This window comes from Dreissena polymorpha, chromosome 15, assembly GCF_020536995.1.
Source record: "Dreissena polymorpha isolate Duluth1 chromosome 15, UMN_Dpol_1.0, whole genome shotgun sequence".
Classification (NCBI taxonomy): Eukaryota; Metazoa; Mollusca; class Bivalvia; order Myida; family Dreissenidae; genus Dreissena; species Dreissena polymorpha.
The window spans coordinates 26,373,065-26,391,209 of record NC_068369.1 but is presented as its reverse complement, the minus strand read 5'-3'; the positions used below and the strand labels follow the sequence as shown (position 1 = coordinate 26,391,209).

The window sequence follows — 18,145 nt, the reverse complement described above, 5'->3', positions numbered from 1 at the left end:
TAAATCCCTTCAGTAAATTTAGAGTTATGCTCCGGACAAAAATTTACTTTGAAATTAAAAGTAGATCATTAAAAAACTAAGGTAGATAGAGTTATGGTTTTTAGTCACTGCACTTTTCCTACTTTCCATCCGTATTTATTTGAAGTTTCAAGTAAATCCCTTTAGTAGATTTAGAATTATAATCCGGACAGATATTTACTTTATACACAGGGAGCTAATTCAAAAATTAACCCATTTATGTCTAGTGGACTCTCCCATCCTTCTAAATTGGATCAAGTTATTTCCAAAATTAGGGATGTCTGGTATATTTTTTTTCTATTTTTAGAATATTTCTTACAGGAATTTCTTTAAGCAAACAGCGCAGATCCAGATGAGACGCCGCATTATGCGGCGTCTCATCTGAGTCTACGCTGTTTGCAATGTCCTTTTTCAGGACGCTAGGCATGAATGGGTTAAGAGTTATGGTCACTGCACTTCTCCTAGGTGTCATCTGTTTATATTCTAAGTTTAAAGTAAATCCATTGAAGAGATTTGGAGTTATGCTCTGGACAAAGTTTCGGACGGAAGGACGGACGGCCGGACGGACGGACGGAGACTATAACTATATCCCCTTCCGAAATTTCGGCGGGGATAATAAAATAACTTTATCATTATGGTAACGCATATCAAACAAATAAAAGACCGTTATAACATAGGTCAACACATATAAAACAAATAAAGACCGTTATAACATAGGTCAACAAATATCAAACAAATAACAATCCGTATTAACAATTGTGTGCACAGAAATGCATATGCCACCATGTTCTTATCAACATTTCAGGTCACTCAAATGACTGTCGACAACACTGCCTTAATTTCTATGGACCCCATCTTCGAAACGGACATGGGCAATGCTTCGCGCTTTCATTTCAAGCAGATACCAGAAGCCCAGAATTCTAACTCGTACGATCAGTACGAAACATTCTACCTACGAGCGCGATTCATCACTGGACTCGTGTTCTATCCGATCGTCTGTGTATTTGGAATTACCGGCAACATTATGTCTATCATCGTTATGTCTCAGCGTCAAATGCGATCATCAACGAACACTTATTTATTTGCATTGGCAGTGTCGGATTTGATAAAGTTACTCTGTGACTTCCTATACTTTACTGTGATATTATTATTTCAAATAGACACGCCAACAGGAAATAAGGCATATGGATTTCTGTACCCTTATGCCCACTACGTGTTCAACGCATCCTTGTGTATATCGGCGTGGCTTATCGTATCGGTGGCCGTGGAACGATATGTGTATGTTTGCCATCCAACAAAAGTGAAATTCTTCTGCAACATTCATAAAGCAAGGATCATTTCTACGTCTGTTTTTATCATCATGGCAATATTAGCCATACCGTACGCAATGCGATATCGTACCATACACCGACTAAACAACAAAACCGGGTCGTATCAATATGACGTTATAGTAACAGAGCTGTGGAAAAACCAAATGTTTACTGAAATATACACGTGGTTTCAGAATTTAATGCGTTCTATAATTCCGCTGGTGATTTTGATAGTTTTAAATACTTGCATTATATACGGACTACGGCGATGTCGTATTTTCCGTGCAAAAGCACCCAAGAAACACAAAATTACCTCAATGTTGGTGGTGGTAATTATCGTATTTTTGCTCTGCATCACTCCGGATACAATAATGTCCACATTTTTTGGTCTAGGCTATTCTGAAGAAAACTTTCTTGCGAGAGGAATTCGTGAAATTACTGACCTTTTACTTTTGATCAATTCCGCTGTGAATTTTATAATTTACTGTATATTTAACACGATTTTCTGGTGCCAGTTCCAACGGCTGTTCTGTTATACGTGCTGTCGCCGACATCGCGGTGTTTCGGATGCGAGAAATTTGTCATTATTAGATATTGGCTCAGCACGATCCATTCTCAGGCGCAGAAGTGATTTCTAGAAGTGTGTGTGTCCTGCGTCGTTGTACGTGGCGCTTTCGACATTTTTAACCACTCTTCCAAGACATTCAACATAAATGAAGTGATACAATATGTAAATAGTTTTCAATGTATTTTTGTGCAATACTGAAGTCTTATTAGTGTCATACAATCTTGGCTACATGTATACGTTGTCTTAGTCATTTATCAATTTGTTGGATTGCAAGTAATGAGGTGCAGTCAATCACTTTGATTCGGTTTTATGTCTAACACGAATATGGTTAACCCATTTATGCCTAGTGGACTCTCCCATCCTTCTAAATTGGATCAATTTATTTCCAAAATTAGGGATGTATAGTACATTAATTTCTATATTTAACATATTTCTTACAGACTTCCTTAAAGCAAACAGCGCAGACCCAGATGAGACTCCGCATCATGCGGCGTCTCTTCTGGGTCTACGCCGTTGGCCAATGCTTTTTTTCTAGACGCTAGGCATAAATGGGTCAAGTGTTTATTTTGATTTCTTTATTTATCGTTTGTTCTTGGCACGATTTTTAAGCAGATAATAACAAGCTAAACAACTAACAAAATCATAACACGCAATCTTACAAACAAAGCCCGAAATCACCTTAACACGTACACTATACGGAACATGTTGAATGTCTTGATATGTTATATATTATACAGTTATGTATATGTCGGTGGAGCTAAGTATGTCCGAATAAATGCAGTATATATATTAAACGTATCTAGTCAGTTCACTCCATGGCTATTGTTATTCTAGTAGAGAAATTCGTTATTAAAATGTTACCGCTTATTTCTTATCATAGTATGTTCCAAAGTAAACACATTGACAGGCTGAATAGACGTATGATTACGGTTTTAAATAATATTGTTATCTACCTTGACAAATTCAAAGAACGAACTTTCAAGCCAAATTATTATAATAAAAATTAAAGATGTTAAAATTTAAAATTTCTTTCATGTTCAATCTCGAGAAAAACAGTCATGTGCATAATCTCTTTTGCAATATTGGGAAATCCCCAGGATTTTGTGGCGTCTTAGCTTTACTTTTGTGTAAGCATAAACATGTACTTCCACGACCCATTTTCAGACATGTTTAAAGGTAATTTAAAAGAAATTTGTATCTATGCTGTGCTATCTCTTTATAAAGCCGCTAATCTACAAAACCGTATAATACATAATTTAACCAGCCAATTATAAATGTTTATTGATGTTAATTGTAAATGATTTTATATGAAAATTTGATCAAATTATACACAAATCTTTAACGTCAACTCATTTATAAAAGTGTCCATTCAAGAAAATAGAAAAAATAGAAAGAGAAAACTGACGCATTTATTCACAGGCTCTTCGAATTTTATATCGAATGCCATCAGGTCTTTATAATACAATAATCAAGCGTCATCTTTCTGCTTTTGTAGCCGTAATGCTTTTCAGACGCGAAAGTCTTCAGTGAAATGCCGAGAAACTAATTGTCAGTCATTAACCTCTTTTTGATTGCAATCCTTTGAACGTCGAATTTATTGCGGGTATGTTAATATTGTGAGTTGTGTTTTTGACAGTTTGTGCAATGAACTTATATTTTAAATTGTTGATCATAATAGAAAATTTAATTAGGATGGAGTCACTATAAAATGTAATCTTGAATAAGATTACTTTCAGCTTATAGTGATAAGTTAATTGTTTGATTACGCATCAAACTTAATTTTTAAAAAACCTTACTTACAGATTTCTGATGAAAGTAGTGATGATAAACTTGTATTTAAAAGAAGTTTTTCAGAGTTCTGAGCATTGCAAAGTGTTATTATTAGTGAAATTAAATTGTAATTGTAATATGGCATACATTTTGAAGTTAAGACCCTTAGGCTATTGAGTTTGCCGTTTTTAGTATAACCCGTGCTTAATGGCTTTAAGTTTAGGCTCTTTAAAACAAGTTTGAGTCGGTGTAGCGCCGATAAATGTCGCATCGCCGTTATATGTCGCAGGCTACGAGATTTATCGTTGACGATAAATGTCGCAAGGTACGATACATGGCACAAATCCTACTGACGATATATGTCGCAACTTCAACGATAAATGTCGCAAACATTTCAACTGCCGATATGTGTCGCAACATAAACGATAAATGTCGCACACCTTTGTAAGTCATCTTAAACATGAATAGTTAAAGTAAAATGACTAAAACTTAAAGGTTAGATCTAGATTACACGACGAGGTTCTTTGAGCCGACATCCACCAGAATGGTCAGTTTTTAGGTAGTATTGTCCTAAATGATCAGTTGTGGTCAGTATTTTCCAAAATTGTCAGTTGCGGTAATTAATGCCCGAAATTGTCAGTTATGGTAAATATTGATCCAATCAATTCTTATAATTCTTGACTCCAGTAGCCAGTTGTTGATTACCGTGTACTTAATGTGCTGCTGTTATCTAGATTTGCCGAAGGTTGTAAGCTGTGATTAAACTGTATCATTATTACAGCATCAAAATTACGATAAAATGGGATTGAATATTGTATGTTAGTTACATGACTGTAGTACATGTATCATTATTTTAGATAATGCATTACTATTATGAAGACGCACCGGTATATGCCGGAGTTTGAACTGGCAAGCTGATGAACTGACTGAAGATTAATGTTTACTTTCTATTTTTTTCAATACTATTGCCTCCAATAATTGCTTTAAATGTATGCAGCGATATTCTATGCGGCCGTATCACTGGCTCGCTGGAGATTATATATCTAGTATAAAACTCTTCATCCCTATTTATCAGTGAACTTAGCCTCTTGCTAGTTATTTCCGTTACTTTCGTGAATATTAAAGTATATAGTAAGTAACAGTGTCAAATATCATCCTCCGTACACAGTAATTTAGTTTGATTAGATTTCCGATGGTTTTGGAATTTGAACTCGTATCAATCACGAAATTGGCCGCATTTACTCTAAATAAATAAATAAATGACTCACTGTCAATCCAACAAGCCAACCGTTTTCAAACGGTGCATAATCTTGTGAAGTTAATTGGATTTAAAAATTAACATCAATACTCAACATCAACGAATATTTCGTAAAATAAAAATAAATCTTTGTTACCATACCACATCTAGCGTTGTAATTCTTGCTGTGACTACGTACCACTGATTATGAGTTTACTTTATTTTACGAAATATTTTGCGAAATATTCGTTTATTTCGATTATTTATTTTAATTTAACACGTGTGCGAAATACATAAATATAACTTTCGGTTTGCAACAATTGATTAAACCGACTGTAGCGCCGTTAAATGTCGCATCGCCGTTTTATGTCGTAAAAACGTTATTTCAACAGGCGACATATGTCGCAACATTACCGATCAATGTCGCACACCTTTGTTAGTCATGTTAAAAATGAAAAGTTGAAGTAAAAATTACTTAAACTTTAAGGTTAAATCTAGATGAGGTTCTTTGGGCCGACTTTCAACAGAAGGGTCAGTTTTTATTATCTAGTATTGTCCGATATTGTTAGTTGTGGTCAGTATTGTGCATAATTGTCAGCTGCGGTGAAGATCGACCGAAGCTGTCATATTTATTCATGTTCGATAAAAAAAACGTCAAGTTGTATTAAAAAAATGACAAACATCCTTGTTTTAAATAGGTCGGAAATCGGAAAAACCGAGGTTACCTTAGTTTTTGCTTTCGGTATAAGGCCGTTTCGATAAGTTTGGTTATATATAAGGTAAGTCTTACAGGAACCGTCTGGGTAGAACAACATGTAAATTCCTTGGGATTTCTGCTGGAGACTGACAGCTGCCATTATCGAGTATTCTTGGATAGAATCATTGTTCCAGGATCGCACCGGGGCCTCTGATCTATCTATGTGCATAGCTCTTTGGCTGATAATGGGGCCGGCAAAGGAAAATGCAATTCTAATAAAACTGCCAATAATTACGGTTTCTCTTCTTATACGGGTGGTTGTTCGAGTGCAACTGCGCAATGCATCAGATACTAATCCCGTAATTATATTATCGCCGAATACAGCTCACTTTTCTTTGTGAACGACCTAACATCCAACGTCAGTAATCAGGCTAAAATGACAAGTGACGGTCGTAATTACCAGTTAACTGACCATTTTATCCGATTTACCTACTTACATTTGAAGAAAGGGTTGCTCTAGGGTCTGTTTCAATTGAATATTCATGTACGGCGTTAAGTTCAGCAACTGAAAAAAGTCCATAGCGTGTTTGTTAATTGCATAATTTCAGCGACTCACATTCCATGGTCTTCACCAGAAGGTCCTGGTTAATTTAACGATAAAACTCTGCTTGTAGAACAAGTCATATGAAACGTGTTAGCCTATTGTTTTTGCTGTCTATGCTAAAGCTGATATAATAGTAGAGAGTCATGATTTCCAATAACCCGAACCACTTTATCGGAGTCACATCCTGTGTTCAAAAGGAAAAATGTCTTACTGTTCGGGTCTTTAATATGTCTTCCTTTGAATCAAACATGGTCTCCTCTATCTAACAAACTGTGGTCTTAACAATTAACCGATTTATGAACCAAAATTAATTTTCACTTTGGGCTCTATCACTGGTCCGAACATAAAACTTACCAAACGATGAACGCTTGTCAGTGGGCGTCTGCTTTCATGGACTAGTGTAGTTTCCCTGGACACATTTGATCACCTGCAAAGGCATTTTTGTTTCTTTAATTTAATTTTCAATATTAAGTCATAATGCTCGTTTTTATTATTGTTTTGCATATCTATTTATACGACACATGAACACTTAAATGGTGTTCGTGTGTCGTATGAATAGATATATTCGCGGGAATTAATTGTTGCCACGAATAAATAAAAACGAGCATTTTGTATCTACAAAAATATATGTAATCATACCATATCTAATGTTGAAATTTCGGCTAGTGCTATAAGGAACACTGATTGATAAGGTGGTAACTTCATTTTACGAAATACTTAACGAAATTTTCGTTGATTTTTAGCGGTATAGAGACTTTAAATATTCCCATATTGTGACTATGGTATCTAATGTATCCATTATACTTATTCACCTATGCTATGTCTTGCGACACTATATATTTTCTTTAAGTGAAAAACAGCGATGGCCTAATGTATCAGTGCATATTCAACCGGTAGACGCGATTGCGAAGTTCATATCAAGATCTCAGTCGAGGTGACGAAAAAAACGGTTCGAGATGGCGATTTTCATATCCAATAGTGTTGTTTTCCATTACTACGCCTATAGAATGCCTCACACTAGTCCTCTACCATCACGGTAATTGATGTCACGACGTTTGCTCATTCAATATTATAAGGCCGTCTTCTTCTACGATGTTAGATGCGGGATGAATTGTTGAAGTGAATAACTGTACGCCAAGTTTGCGAATTGGAGCTGCATACATCTGATTTATGGAAAAACACCAACTTCTGTGCATTGACCTTCAACAGGATTGACATTATTTTATTGTTATTTGGTGTGTTTTTTAGTCATGTCTTGTACATTTGATGCGTTTCTCAGTATGTTGATGTGTTTTTCAGAGTTTGGCAAATGTTTCTTTCCATAAACAAAAACTCCACGCCATAATACGGTTTTTCTCCTTCTTGTATAACCTTATATTTAAAATGCCAGTATCCGTGATAACTGCGGACTTATCGAGCGAGGTACCATTTAGCTATAGCGGAAAAGTCGTAAGTGCATGCTTCCGTCAACAATCATGAATGAAAAAGCTCGAGTTACGTTTTAAAAAACATTCTTACAAAAAGTTGTATTGCTTAACAATGATGTCATTATTTGTTCGCAGATTTCGTTAATGTTTTACCCAATCACATTAAGTTTGCATACTGTCAACGCCCAATTGATGTACAAGCTTCCGAGTGGATAGATTGATGTGAGTATTGTTGAGGTTCATGCGTTCAAATATACATACAATTCACATTTAAATCATTGATTGAATAATGTATTTACAACTGTTACCGTTCGTTGTGTTGCTGATAAAACGCATACATGTCTTTAAGTCACGATATTAACGTTTATATAACCTGTATTTGTGTAGAACAGATGTTACTAGAAAACTTTCCAGTTAAAGTTTTATATGAAGCTCAACTGACATGAGAATGAAATGTTTGCGAGCATATATGTGTTCGTGTATCGTATGCCTCGTGTGTGTCTTCCTATGGATTCAATTTTATCTTTACAGTGCAATCAGGTTTATATTGACGCATATTATATTTCTTGTATTGCTTTCCGTAATGTACAGCATATCATTCGTTATGAAATTATATGTTCCTATATCATTTTTATTTGAATAATAACTCGCGCTGAAATAAATGTAGAGATACAACAAAAAACATCTCGTTAAATTGCATTTCTCGCTGTAATATCCCCATGCCATTGGGCTTTCTAAGGGCGTGATAATGCGTGAAGACGGTGTCGAAAAGCTAGGAACACCTCAGTTTGCGACGTTACGGTAATTATTTTGGACGTGTTCAATGTGAATGTTGGTAAACTCTGTTCTTACGGCGTCATTGCTAAACGCATTAGGGTGCCATACAATCAGCAGCAACAATTTGCTTACGCCATAGTCGCAGTAGCTTCGTAGAAGGCATGCAAAAGCAATCTGGACGCCGTCACTACACCGGTGATATATTTTCTGCCCCCCTTCATCTGCAGATCGAATAATTCAACATCGGTGTTATAGCCACATCCTTCATTAGCTTCGGACCTGCTCGGAGCTGTGGGAATATAGCTTTACATTATTACGATCGCTACATTATTACGATCGCCTGCTCGAAGATGTGGGAATCTAGCTTTACATTATCACGATAGCTAGTCGGACCTGCTCGGAATTGTGGGAATATAGCTTTACATTATCACGATCGCTAGACAATAGTGTTGCCGATTGGGCGTTTAGGGTTTTTTCTTCAACCAACACGTTTGGGTTTCAAACTATATTATATTTACGATGTTAATCATAAATATGCATCTTAATATCGTATGCAAAGAATGACACTTTTAATAATAAGTATACATTTCAATTATATGTAAAATTATATGTTCCGACGGTAAGATACCAACAGAATTATTACACAAATACAACTATTAAAACAAAATAAATACAATAATACAACCGACAGACATGAATATAAAAGATGTATAAAATGCATATTTACCTAAATATATTATATTTATGATTTAATATCATAAACAAACAGGTTGACAGCATGAATGATATACAAAGAATGACATTCAAAATAGTCATTCATGCACAAGGATGTGGTTGAGTGAATTAACTCATGCATGACAGGCCAATTAACGTATTAAAATGTTAATAAAACACTTCAACAAATTTGAAGTAGAACTGTATAAAACTGCGTATTACGGACGCGGTGATGTTGCCGACGACCCCTACTTGAAATCAGAGGGAACGTAGTGAAAACGCTACGGACGTGATGACGACTGTGCGGCTAGCCTAGTTGTTGGTACTCTCACTTCTCACTTCGGCGACCCGAGTTAAATCCCCGATACCGGCGCATGTTAGCTTGTTTCGTTGTCACCATATCGGACAGGTGGGATTTTATCCCGCAACTCCGGCTAACCCCAGATCAACATACCAAAGCCGCATTACATATATTTTAGGAAAAACGAAATTGGTGATAATTAAGCTTGCCATTTCATCTATAATTCACATTTCATCCTACATTATGCTAGTCTAGTTATTAGGTTAGAGTGATAGGACCTAACAGCGCCTGGCATCTGAGGACCTTATAATCTTGGAAACAAACACCATACGGACGTTATGAGAAATGTACACGCGAAAAAAACATATTTCAGAACACCGTCGTGATAGTTGACGTTATATTAATTTCTGTAAGAATGCGCTCTTATTATAGCTCGCCGACATTGACATGGCAATCGTAAACTCAAGTTACATCAATTATACGAATGGATTGTTTACTATATTTGCATTCGGGTTTGTTTTTGTACTTTCTACACGAATTAAATCAAATCATAACAGTCCAATTAGCTTTAATCGATAATATCGCTGTCAGTATTAAAAACCTAATTGATATTTAATTTGTTATTTCAATATATTCACGTGAAGACGTCAGTGCCGTGTTAATGGAACCTTTTAACGTTTTTGTAAATTGAAAAAAAAAAAAAAAAAAAAAAACTGTTTCAGATTCGCAAATTGTCGTTGTAAATGTGGTGATTGTGAGGAAACAGTAATACTTAATATTTACCATGCTCCAAAGTATCCATTATATGCATCTTTTGATGATTTAAAAACCTGAAAATTATACAGCTTTGCAACGCAAAACGATTGAATAATTTGGAGAGTTATGTTGTTGTCGTTATATTTTGTGACACTTCGAGGATTGCTTATATAAAGTATAAATACATCACTCATTCTATGAGCAAGGATGGTCGAGTGGTTCAGCGGTTCGAGCCCAGTTGAGGGTTACTTTTTTTTATTCCTTTAATTGTATTCTTTTTTTTACTGGAGCTTTTTATATGCAATGTTTACATTTGTCAATATAAATCATTTCATGACAAACTTCAATATCTGCAAAAATCTGTGAAAACGTCTCTATAATATTTGCGAGGTAAATGACTATCGGCGGATTCCAAAATATTACTGTTTGGCCGTATAAAATACCGAACAATTTAACAGTGATGAAACATAATAACGTCAACGCGCATTGTATTTTTGTACTTTGGCTCAAAGGCGTCACTTCGTCGTTCCCTTAATATAACTCACGTGCGTTTAACTTCACTGAAATTAACCTCTTTTATAAACGATTCATAAAGAAATGATACATGTATACAATAAAGTTGTTTGAAGTAAAGGTATTGACTTCGTATTTGATTGATCGCATAGAAAATGATTGTTAGTTTGAAAATCGCTTTCATAACCGCATATACGCAACCAAGATATATTTCCATCCTTTACAAAGTTAAACACAAGTGAATTGTAATGTGATAGATACATGTACGTCGATCTGTTACGCCACATTTATTGACAAGGTCAATAATCACGATTTATTCCGACGTTTGGTGATTGCGCTGTAATCTATACCATGAATCCCCAGTAATCTACAACTTATGCATTGCAAAAATGACAATGTGTTGCATATTTAGGGGAAACACTTTCCTTGGATCCCCATATGAACAGTATAGACATGGCATTGAAAGAACGTGGGGAACCTGGAATTACCGAGTAAATGACACAGTAGTTGATATTGACATGTTTTATGACATTCTAAGTGAAGAAGATGCACTGAAATTTCCACCTACCACGAGCAGAGACCGTGTGTCCGATGCGACGCAATCCAAAATTGATATAGTAGGTACGCATAAAAGTTTTTTTTCATTTAATAGTTAAGATTAAACAAATCTAGTTTACCAATATAATATATGTTAAGAGTGAAGGAGGTTTGGTTTTAACTGGTGAAAAAGCTGTATATCAGCTTGTATAACATACACTTACTGTTTCTTAGACAAAAGGTGTTGCTTACGCCAACCAAATGCGGCACGTACACAAGTGCCTTGCTGTGCAATTTTGCTTTCGGCTTGAACGATAAGCCGCTCGAAGGCAAAAAGACGCGTGTCTGATATTAATGCATGATGTTGTTACCAAATACTACAACATATTGTCATAAAAGTTAAAGTGTTTGATGTTGTTGCGGTTGTTGATTAAGTATTACTCGAAGCTGTAGTAGTAGAATTAGTGGTTGTAGTATAACGAGAAGTAATAGTAGCATCATAAGTGGCAGCAGTAACATTAGTTATAGAAGTAGCAATAGAATCTGCCGGGACATGAGCCCGGGCAGCTGCGGAAGTGCAAAAGGACAAACACATTAGCAGGAGGAAACAGATGAGTATGATGATAAGGAGCAGCGACAGTTCGAGTTTAACCCATTTATGCCCAGTGGACTCTCCCATCCTTATAAGTTGGATCAATTTATTTCCAAAAGTAGGGGTGTCTGGTATGTTTATTTCTATATTTAGAACAATTCTTACAAAAATTCCTTTAAGCAAACAGCGTAGACCCAGATGAGACGCCGCATTATGCGGCGTCTCATCTGGGTCTACGCTGTTTGCAATGTCCTTTTTTCAGGACGCTAGGTATGAATGGGTTAAGTTATAGTTGATTCATTTCGTTCCTTTTCGTTAACCATATCGCAGACGTATTATTGCTGTTTTGTTTGTGTTGATGTTCTGTTTACGTTCATTGCGTGTTTGTGTTGCTGTTAATATGAGTGTTATTTAATACTTTAATATGGTCATAACCCATAACGGACACCTGCCGTCATAGAAAAATGTAAATGCGCGTATTACGTGCTTATCGATTTAGCGAGTAGCAAGGTTATTTTAGCTAGCTTTGCGAGGATATATTAGATCATTAAATCGCAAGTTACAATTTGTTTTCATATTATTCAGCCAATATGTGTTTGAAGCATTTGAGATCCAGTATCACGGCCAAATGTGGACCTCATATAATAAAAGTCTGCTAATTAAACATAATCAACGCCTGATAATAATCGTAATTAACTTTTATTTCAGGTTAACTATATAACCTACTCTTCTGTAACCTTTCAGGTAATAAAAGCGCAATAATAGTAGGTGATGCGATTCGAGTTTGTATAACGATGTATGATCACCAAGGCAACAAGAAGACAACTGGCGGAGACATTGTTAAGTTGTTTCTTTGTAATAAAAGTGTGGGTTCAACAAGGCGTGGTACAGTGGTAGATAACCACAATGGGACATACAGTGGCGAAGTTGAGGCAGCGTGTAGTGGACAGTCGGAGCTTGTAGCCATGCTGGAATACACCAGAGAGGCTATAAGTGCGATATATCGTGTTAGACGTAAGGTAAAATGCTATTCTAAATCAGTTTTACTATCTATGATTGTCCGTACGAATGATAATTATGTTATGTGACCGAATACACGTACAACTAGTATTATACAATTTATGATGAAGTTTCATAAACATAGCTAAATATATTAAATGACAATATAACACATTAAATCTCATTAAATTTTAGATGGCATCCTTAGAAAAAATATATGCCGTATTTCAAGAAGGAAATAACACCGAGACTACGATCTGTCATCCAAATGTGTATACTTTACGAAAACATTTTAATTATTCACGGGTATGCAACCTGACGTATGAGAACTCTGGAATGCCATGGTTTTGTGGTAAACCCATTAACAAAAACCTTCTATGTGAAGACTGGCATCTGACGTATGCAAGCAATGGGATGCCTCTTATAGCAACAGCTGTGGAACTCAATTTGTTGACAATGTAAGCATGTCTTAACTTTAGTTACCTATTGAGATATTTAAATAATCATCTTAAGTAAAGATATAAGTACATGTATGTTCTTTATTTATTGTATTTTTTGTCGTCTTTTAAGAATCCATTATAATAAAGCGATAAACACATGTGCTATTGTATTGAAAAGTAAAAATACGTGTACTATTGTTTAAACAACTGTCTTTGGTTTAGAGGGAAGGTGAATATAACACAGCGTCTGATGGTACACGTTTCTCCTCATTCTAACGGACGTGACGTTATTTGGGTACCAACGCATCGCAACACACACTTCAATCGCCAACAATCATGGAAACTTAGAAACGCATCGGGATTTGTTTATCAGAAGCAATGGGTTTCATCGATGTGCTCAAGTAAGTTATACAATTTTCGATTAAATAGACACTAGAACAATTATTTGCTATTCTTACAAAAACAGTATTAGATTCGCGATATCTTTCGATTTAAACATACAAACAAACTTACCGTTAGCATGATTTAGTGTGTGCTATGTTATTTTGACAAAACAGAACCTGATTAGAATCTAATTTAACTCATGTATGTTTAACTTCCCTTTACAGTTCTGCAACTCGAACAACTAAATTCAGTCGTTGCGAACCGATCTATTATTGTTATCGGCGACTCTAACGCAAGAGCAATATACCGATCCATAGTGTACTCTTTAAAGTGCACGGATCCTGTCGATACTTTGCCCATTAATTATCTGCAGTGGCATAGGCCGACCAAGTGTTGGAACAGTGTCTGGAATTTCACGGCCCAGTGGTTTCCACATGCCCAACCGTTTCTCACTAATCTCTTCCCAGACAGAAAGGCGTATACAACGATTTCGGTAGCTCGTCGCCTAGACAACATCAGGACTGACGAGGACGCCATTGTAATCATTCATATTTATCTTCATCTTTTACTATATCACCACAGCGTTTTCGAAAACAAGATGCAACTGATACGCGCGAGTGTTTCAAGTCTGCTTCAACGAAACAAACGTGCCCAAGTTGTCATACTTGGACCCCTTACGTTAAATACCTATGCTAAATACCCTGACCTGTATGGCTACATATACTCAAATATAATTCATAAGGTGTTTGACGGGTTGCACGATAAGGTGCTATTTCTTAATGCAATGGAAGTGACTGATACATTTTTCAATCAGTTACACCACCCGTCATATGATATTGTTGTTATGTTGTTAAGAATGATCTTTTCCTTTGTGTGACCATGAAATAATTGTATATTCTACTAAATTTCAAAAATAAATGTTTTATTTTTTATTTTTCTCATTAAGCGATAAAACATGTACATTTTTACGCAAACATTAAAGAAACCGAATGTGCGCCAAAACATGCTATATGCTTCTATGCTTATATATCGAAATGGTCAAGGCTTTAATATCATACTTGTCTGTCGGAAACACAACGGGTTAAATCACAAAATTACGACATTTAAGTTGCATATTATATATTGTATATTCACGTCTATCCTAATGGTATTTTTAAAGTCTCTATAACGCTCAAAATCAACGACAATGTCGTAAAGTATTTCGTAAAATAATGTTAACACCTAAACAATCAGTGTTATTTATAGTAATTGCCACAATTTCAACGCTAGATGTGGTATGATTACATAGATTTGTGTAGATACAAAATGCTCGTTTTTTATTTATTTGTGACCACAATAAATTCCATGTTAATTTCCTGCGAATATATCTATTCATACGACACTAGAACACTAAAATGGTACCATGTTAAAACCATAATAAAAACGAGCATTTTGTATGCACTAACATCTATTTTACCAGACCACATCTGGCGTTGAAATTTCGACAATGGCCATAAGGAACAATGATTTTTAATTGTTTAGCTTTATTTTACGAAATATTGTACGAACTTTTCGTTGATTTTGAGTAGTTATGTTACTTTAAACATTCACGCCTCAAGGTCGTAATTATGAATCATTATTTAAACAATTGGTCCTTGTCGTGTCCAATAAAGACATTCAATCAATCAATCACACGACGAGTTTTAAAAACAGGTACAATTCGTGATGCATGTATTTTTACTCAGCATTACATCGTATACGAGTGCATTGTCCTGACAGACATGAGACAACAAACTGGTTTTGCTAGCTGGGGTGTGTGTTTATGTATAGAATTAAACAGTATTCGAAATCAGTTTTAGCGAGCTCGATTACGAATCAACATCAAATTTACATTTATTTTTTGTAACAGTGCACGTTTATATGTATATTGTTAACATATGCTTGTTGATTTTATGGACATGCTCGGATTTAGGTTGTAATTCATATTTTCTGCAAATGGACAAACTGAATTGCTACGGCCGCATGTTTATTACTCGCTCGGGTATTCCTACCAGAGGAAAGTATTTGGGTGTTGTCCGTGAGGGGCTAACATGATTGTGGTGAATATAAATTTAAAAATGTAGTTAATTGAAATAGTAAATTATCTTTCTAGCAAAGTGGTGTAATTGTAAACTGTCATTTTTGGTAGTGAACAAGTCCAGATATATGGCATTTCACCACATATTTTACATACGCATGCATTTATAAACGAATTGCAAATATTACATGCGCATCAATAACGATTGTTAGTTTAGATAAGAAGTGTGTTCTTTGTGTACTTGCTTATAGCATGCAATTTTGATTTCAAACTGCACCTGTAGCCACAATATATGCGTCTCTCTCAAATCCCACAAGATAGCTGTCATTTATGTTTGTTTAAAATTTAGTTAAGACTCGTTCTTTCATATTACTTCTATCAGTTTGCTTGTGTAATGTTAACAATGATGCGATACAGTTCTCATTTCGTTACAGACTACATCGATAAAGTATTTAAACTGTGTTCTGTTCAACCTGTTTCGAGAACCAATGCTTATGTATTACTTATACTCGTTCTTAATATATGTATGAATGAATGTCCGTTTCGAGTTTATATGGCTGATACTTTAATGAAAAAATGTCATTGTTAAACAGTTCATTCGATTTCCTCCATTAATTGAAGTGTTATGCTATATGGGTATATATTTTAAACTTAGGATTTAGGTACAGTAAATGTGGACTCATGCACAATAAGATTGTGTAAAATGAACACGTTTTTAACTAATTATAGTTGTATCCAGTCAGTGTGTACATGTATTTCATTCATTACGCCAATCGTGTAATGAAAAATGGCAATTAGTTCAATCTTCCATTTCTAAGCCTCATTGACTGATTGTACAGTGTTATATTGGTAGAAAGATAAAACATTTACAACAACGCTATTTTTTTGAAAATGACTACCAAAGATACACTCAACGTGTGTATTGCTTTACCGATTCTAACTTAGCGGCAAAGTGGTTAAAATATCTAATGCACAATTTATCATGCGAATAACAAATGAGGTTGGTTCATTTGTACTGAATATTCATATGTTATTTACTGTTTTTCCTGATGTATGGCATGTCATGTATTTTCCCGATTTACAAAGAGCATTGTTCAATTGCCTTACGTAAACGACGAGCGGATGGTCACATAAATTATCTCCTGATTATTTATGAAGATAACCAGGGCCAAAAATAAAGCATGCAGAATACATCTGCCGCTGAAATATAATTACTATATATTCCTCTGTGAACACAGTTTGAATCGTTTGTCATGTTGTTTTTTTCATTTACAGTCTTGAATAAATACATCATGTACTTTTAAAACGCAATTATTTTCGTGTACACATTTTCTTACTTGTAAATATGCTTTGCAACTGAAGAATATTAATTATTTATTTGCAACAAATAGTAATCAATCGACAAAATAAAGGCACAAACACACACAACATAAAAGTTTGTAAGCTGTGATCCATTTACGAAAGCTTTTCTGTAATGTTTACTTTAATATGAACATAGATTGCGCACAATTTATGGACAAAAGCTTTTGTATATGTCTGAACATTTTGGCAAAGCAAAGCGTGTAAATGTTTTATATAAAAATATTTTATTGAAATAAACAACAATTAATCGTTGTTTTTTTAGATTTATTAACCAAAACGGTAACACGTTAGTCTTTGAATATAGCAAAACATTATCTTGTTTTAAATCACTATAATATCAAAGTTGATGTGTTTTATCTTTTATAACAATGCATTTAATTTTCAATTTTAAAAATCTTTATAATAGAAGACAGAAAACGTATTTAAAGAATAAGACTTTCAGAGGAATAATCATTACAAACAATTGAACATTATCAAATCGCGGCAAAAACAGCTTCTTGTAATATAAATACAAATAGAATATGATGTATGACATTAGTCTTCTCGTTTAATCTAATATTAAATGCGGAATTCCGCATTACGGTTTTTGACGAAACATGCATATGTTAAGGTCTGTGGTAAAGGACGTCATTTGCAAATAGTCAGGCAATTTGTATTTTAATATAACAAACGTGCTTTAGTGATCTCAAACAAATGCAGGGATAACATTAAGTGTTTAAGTCGAAAAAAGTACAAAGATAAATTAAGGATTATTTTTAAACTGATGCGTGAACTTGGTAAATGAGACCCTTCTATATACAGCGAAAACTATTTTAATTTCATAAAATATATTACACATGTATATAACACTGCTTAACGGAAGGTTTTCATCTATCGTAATCCCCGTCATGCAATGAGGCTGAAATTATAATCTTTGGATAAAATAAGTGTTGCATTTATAACACAAAGGATGGGTTCTCAATAAGAGCCGGCCGCCGGCCATTTAAATCAGCTTTTGGCCGGTTGGAAATCGCTCAGATTCGAAAAATCGGTAATTGACTTTTTTGCTTGTCTTTTCCGTAATTTTGCTCCTTTTTGATATTA

At 34.9% G+C, this 18,145-nt stretch overlaps 1 protein-coding gene across 1 annotated transcript; it reads left to right on the top strand.

Annotated features, from left to right (window-relative positions):
• Positions 1–790: 790 nt before the first annotated feature.
• LOC127859629 (probable G-protein coupled receptor 139) lies at positions 791–1,966 on the top strand. Its single transcript, XM_052397134.1, has one exon. The coding sequence runs from the start codon at positions 803–805 to the stop codon at positions 1,964–1,966; it is 1,164 nt and encodes a 387-aa protein (XP_052253094.1). The 5' UTR covers positions 791–802.
• The last annotated feature ends 16,179 nt before the right edge of the window (positions 1,967–18,145 follow it).

Excerpts from the sequence above, each read along its gene's own strand:
- LOC127859629 (XM_052397134.1), top strand. The coding sequence starts at position 803 with ATGTTCTTATCAACATTTCAGGTCACTCAAATGACTGTCGACAACACT.